Source organism: Pipra filicauda, unplaced genomic scaffold, assembly GCF_003945595.2.
Source record: "Pipra filicauda isolate LSUMZ 115617 unplaced genomic scaffold, ASM394559v2 scaffold367_size712859_pilon, whole genome shotgun sequence".
NCBI lineage: Eukaryota > Metazoa > Chordata > Aves > Passeriformes > Pipridae > Pipra > Pipra filicauda.
In genome coordinates, this window is record NW_024104495.1 from 706,873 (window position 1) to 712,872 (window position 6,000).

Genomic DNA, 6,000 nt, shown 5'->3' on the forward strand with positions numbered 1-6,000 from the left:
TGGAGTTGATTTGACTTTATTAATAGCACCCTTGATTTTCATTTCAAGGAGAATTAACACCTGGAAGTAAAGTCTTTGCACTGCAATTTTGAAATCAGTCCCTGAAAGGTACCCAGCATACTTCTTTACAAGCATTCTGAGCATCCTTGAATCCCAAAAGGACCTGGGATTCATAAGCACCTTGCAAGGGGCACTCAACACCTCAGATGATTCAGCCTTTTATCCGCAGTATTTGTACTTTCAGAAGATCAACATTACAAGCAGCTTTACAAAGGTCTTGTCAACTGAAGCTTTTGTAAATGTGATGTCTGCTCTCCTTGTGTACAAGACATTATCAGTGTTTGCCAAAACGCAATGATCTGGAATGGCTTCCTACAGCCTTGCTTAACAGTCACTGATGAATGGATACAGAAAGCAAACATAACACGCAGGATTGTCTGCAGGCCTGCTGGATAATAATGGAAGAGAGATGATCTGATTACTTCCTGGTAATCTTTCAGTATAGACAAATGTAAGCAATGTACATGAGGATAAACAATCCTAGCCCACCACACAAAATTACGTGCTCAGAGGTGATCAGCCCCACTGAGGTCTGTGGGTTATGGCAGACAGTTAGTTTTACGCAAAGACAGCATGAAATCAAATCTTAGAAAGAGAACAGAGAACAAAAGAGAGAATATCACTGCATTGTCACTGTGTATATCTGTTGTACACCTACAACTGTACTACGGATGTTGACACACTCACCTATAAGAGGGTATACTTACGAAAAAGAGGAATAATCAAAGAAAGTTAACAAGGAATGGTAAGGAATGATTGAATACGTCAGGAATTTTCTATCTGGAAACAGGTGACCAAGGAGGTTTACAACAGGTTATTAAATGATGCTAGCAGGAATCAGGTTCAGAAGAACCTGAAGATGCTTTGTCAGGAAACAGACAGCTGTGTGATGTGGAATTACTTGGAAAAGATGATGCAGTTCAAAATATTTATATGGGTTGATGGGTAGGCCAGGAAGTGTGTTGAAAAGAAATCTGTTGAAGATTGCTTCAACAAACCACAAGAGGTTCAGGAAACTCCTTAAAGCAGCAGTAGGGTGGGAGAAAATTTGGGTGAAGTAACACATGTTTACCCTACTCTTACTTGTCCCTACGCAGCTGTTTATGGGTACTGAACCAGAAAATACTGAGTCTTAGTCTAAGACTTCTATGACTTCCTAGCATGTTTTTTTCAATGCAAAGTCTAAAGTCTACACTAGATTCCCTCGGCAGATTCATTCTGATTTCAGCAATGCCAACAGAAACATGAAACTGACAGTTACTTGGAAGAGAATTACATTAAGCAACTCTTCAGAGAAGAAGTATCTGTGAAAAATGTTTTGCATTCAGTGGAGGTAACTGGAAACTTTGCAATGTGCAGTTGGTGTTCTTAACCATGCAAAGATGAAACCCAAGTGCCAAACTGATTTTGAAGGACTGGGATAAATGATCAGACACTAAGACACTGTTAGCACATCCTAGACTGAGGATAACTGCTAATGCATTCAATTTTCTCTCCTCTGTCCCTTCCCCACTGTTTTATCTTTTTCCTCTTGTTTAGGCTAATGCACACATTGTGTGATGGGAATGACATGCTTTTTTCAGATGACCTATTTGAAAGCTACACTTTTTCCTACTGTTGTTGTTCCTTTTTCCACAAAACCACAGAAATTAGGAGCAAGACAAAAGCCCACCCATAGCTACTTCTCTTAGTGGGAGGCTGCAATGTGCAGTAAGGAATACAGCATGCAGTTGAGACAAGCATTTGTTTGAAAAATTGGCATTTCCCACTTGGGGCCACTTCAGAGTTCTGGCTCAGAAGGAATACATTGTTACGTGTAAAGACTTGACTCCATTTCTGTTTAACTTAGTATACTAAAGAGATTTAGGATGATAATAGCTTAATTTTGTAAAGAGTGAAGGACTTCCAATTCCTAGCAACTAATTTTACACTGTGGGGAAGGTTCATCACTTCTTGCAGTTTTTCCCCACCATGAGATCTGCCCGCATAGCCCACGAGTCCTTCTTGCGTTATGTGGCTGCAGGCAGCAGTGTGTGGTCTGGTTCTTGCCTCAAATGGAGGATGGAAGTGACCCAAGGGTATGTTCAGGGACATCTCTGGAAGCCCGAAGGGGCTACCCTGACCCTGCTGCAAAAGTCCATGGGAGACATTAAGTATCAATGCTTTTGGTGGAGTCTCTCTGGATTTGCTCAGCATGTTTCAGCCATTCATCTACCATCTGCAAATCTAAAGTGGTAGTGAAAAGAGATGTGCTTTCTTGGAGAAAAGAGAAGCACCAGAGAGGTCATGACTGGAAAGTCCTGTTTCATGGAGATGGACATTTCTTGGCATAGAGATGGCTATTTAGCAAATGTCTGAAGCGCAGCATGGGATGGCACACTGCATAACTGCAAACCTTTCACCCTCCGTTAGGTTTTTGGTGGTTTTGGGTTTTTGAACTTCAATGTAGTAATAAAACCTATCAGTAAAGAATAATCAGCACAATCAAACCTACTGCCTGCAAATACTCTTACATGCCATGCAAGCCCATGAGGGTTCGAGAAGATAAGTAATTCTTTCAGATCAACTTGCCAATTTAAACATATTATAGAGTGCAAGGATTTATATAAAAGCAGCTTCACATTAATAAGCAAGAACTTGGTTATCTAAGATTTTTTTCATGCCTGTAATAAAAGCACCTGCAAATAGTAAGAGTAGAATTTTTTTTTAATTGGTTTTGATTGTTGAATCATTATGGACAACATGAGCCTTGAAATATGTAAAGGGGAGAAAGCGAGACCTATGAAATTTGAAAGTTGATTATCTGGATATCCAAAATCATCAGAAAGAGTTTCCAGATTTTTAGTTTCAGGTAGTAAAATTTTAGTGTCTCCACAGCTTCAGAATGGTTTTAGTGGGCTACATTTTTTGAAATACTTTTCTAAGGTTTACAAGAGAGTGTACAGTCACTCTGACAAAGGTGAAAGTTGGTTTTTGTTTAAACTCATCATCGTATAAAGTTAAAAGCCAAGGTTTTCTATGTGCTAAAGCAGAATGTATCTTCTCTGAGAACATGGGATCAAGAAAATAATAACTACTTCCTTGGCTTTTACTCTGAACCAACTGGCATATGCTTTTATTTCAAACTTTCTTGGCCAAGCTTCTCAGCTATAAGGACTCTGAACCCCTTATACTTCTCAGCAGCTTAGGAAGTTCTTTAAATGCTTTTACATTTATTTACCTACCTGAGAAGATCCAGGCTTAGAATAAGTCCCTTGCCTAAGTTCCTGGCAGTGTAATGAACTAACATCTTCACCACTGAGATGCCTACTCCTTGTTTGCCTGGGTATTCCTGTTAGCTTCTTTTAAGATTTAAAATTATGGTTATCCATAATCTGAAATTTGTTGTACTTAGAGCAGTACTATCAAAGCAGGGCTATACAGACTATTTGTACAGCAAAGTTTATAGGCTCAGAAAAGAAAAACAGTGTCCAAAACAAGGGATACCAAAGGAAGACTTTACATTCCTTAAAAATTTGTCATAAGCATTAATATGGGCACCAGACTTAAAACTAGGTAAACTGGATTACTAAATTCCTCCTCTGTCTTGTCTATCTTGCTTCAACTCTAATATTTTTTCCATTAATAATCCAAAATGAAGTTTCAAAGCAAAATTTCAGAATACATCATCCATCTTTACTTCCATTTGTTAAGATACCAAAGTCAAATGGCAAAATGGCAGCAAGAATAAAATTATTTTTGAAGCTTAGCATTTTTCATCTTGTCGATGCTAAAAATTGGATTTTGGAACTAAATACACTTTCCAGATTCCTAAACTTCTGTAGCAATGGCTGAAAACAAGTGTTTGATCCATAATATGGTTCGTTTATTTTAGCATACTTCATTAATTTTCCAAAGATTTTTCAAAACAGGAGGTCTAAGCCTACATTTCTTTTACTATTATTCCTTTCCCAGAAAAAGCTAAAATCCACAAAGTGGAAGTAGTCCTTTATCTACTGATTTCTGTTCAGTATTTAGGCCAATCATTTAAGCTTTCCTTCTTTTATCATCAACAGGTCTGTTTCCATTGTCCTTTATGCTCATTCTCAACCAGTGAAAACAGAGAGTGCCCTCAGGAGCTTTCCACCACTATCCCTGAAATGTAAAGATCTATTTTTCTGTTACTCTTTGAGATTTTATTTCCTTGGATGTTGTGTTATAAATATTTTCTTTCTTTCTCCAAGCCTTCCCTGTATTTCAATGAACCTTGGATTTTAAAACCTTGACCCCTAGCAATTCCCCATTATTAACAGGGAGATGATATAGGAGCTAGAATTGTTATGGCTAAAACTGAGCAACTTTGATTATTTTAGTAAGTAGCTTTTTATTAAAGGACTGGTATCCAGAAACTCCTGCTGACTTCACTGGAGCCCCATTTTGGATGGATAGCAAATTGTGGGAAGCCACAAAATGAGCAGAGCAGAACAAAACCAAGAGATGGAGACAGGGAGGAAATAGCAGAAAGGAACAGAGGTAGGGAGTGGGAAAAAGTTTATATTTGCTGCAGCACCTTATTTTTCTGAACAGAGATTAAACCCAGAAATCCCAATACTCTATTTTTTTCCTAATGTCAAACAAATTACTTGAGAGCAATTGAAACCTGCTGAGAAAATGCGTTTTTCCACTCTCATGTCTACAGCATATCAGACTGCAAGAGCTACCATTTAGGTCAAGAGGTAAAACCTCTTGGGCACATTCCCTCTGCAGGCCATGTGCCATCCCCTCAGGAGGAGAGGGGCCACAGCAGCATGCTGAAGGACTGCCTCCCCGTTCCCACCCAGCACTGTGCTTGGCCAGGTTGTCAACTCATCCCTGTGTGGAGCAAGGACAAAATTTGCAATGAAAGTCATGCAACAGGCATTGTCCATGACCTCATCAAATGCAATTAATTTCTTAATAAAACTCTTAAACAAGTGTACAGACATAAGATACATTATCCAATACATACTTCTCGTTTATCACAATTTAAATAGGATTATTAATAAAGGGTGAAGAGACATTAGTAAAAAGGCCATGATACATTTAGGATAATACAGATGAAAGCCTACTGTGAGAATGCTCCCAGCTCACAGAATGTAACAGGATTGAAACACATTTGAGAATAGCAAAGATGAAACCTCAGATTTGCAGCTAAATGATACAGATTTTTAAAACACACTTGTTTCTCAGTTCCCTATAGTATCATATTCAGCAGTTATCTTAAATCCTCCAAAAAAAAGCTGGCAGTTTATTCTCCCTCTTTACCAAAAAAATGAAATAAAAATTAATATCATGTTTTAAATTCCAGTGCTTTGCCTGTGCTCTTTGCAAATTTCTCTAGCAATGCTCAAGGTTCATTGTTCTCTGGGAAGGAATGAAAATGCAACAGAATGAAGAGGATAACTATCAGAAAAGATGTGCTGAGAGAAATGATCACTACCTGACGAGGCAGAGTGCACATAACAAATGCCCCGATCAAATGCACATACATACCTAATCTGTTGGAAGGGTTCCTTTTGAAGAGGGCTCGAAGCAGGCTCTGGGCTTCTATGCTCAAGAACTGTGGCATTCCCAGCTTGGCTCTGAAAGAACACAACACTTGAAAAGAAAATATATTTTTCAAGATTTTTATTTCCATCCTGCTGTGGCTGAAAAGGTGGAATTGTAGTAGTCAGGATGGGCAGACACGTGAAATCACTGTAAAAAAGACTACCTAAGCATAATGCAACACAGAGCAAGGACTTGATCTTGTTCTGCTGAAGGTGAGGAAGGTTTTACCACTGACTTTACTAGAGGTAGAGCAGATTCGATGAACCTCATAAAACCTTTTGCAATCTAAATAGGTAATTTTCCTACAGAATTTTTTCACTTTTTTAGCTTGCTGGAATAAATTTGGGAATCAAGAGGAATTTAAACAACCAA

At 38.4% G+C, this 6,000-nt stretch overlaps 1 protein-coding gene across 1 annotated transcript in view; it reads right to left on the minus strand.

The window, feature by feature from the left end:
* Positions 1 to 5,664, minus strand: part of RPS6KA2 (ribosomal protein S6 kinase A2) — a 54,819-nt gene extending 49,155 nt beyond the window's left edge. Inside the window, exon 1 of the mRNA XM_039384647.1 lies at positions 5,572 to 5,664. Coding sequence (XP_039240581.1) covers positions 5,572 to 5,647 — 76 coding nt within the window. The 5' untranslated portion in view covers positions 5,648 to 5,664. The remainder of the gene's footprint in view (positions 1 to 5,571) is intronic.
* Between the last annotated feature and the right edge of the window lie 336 nt (positions 5,665 to 6,000).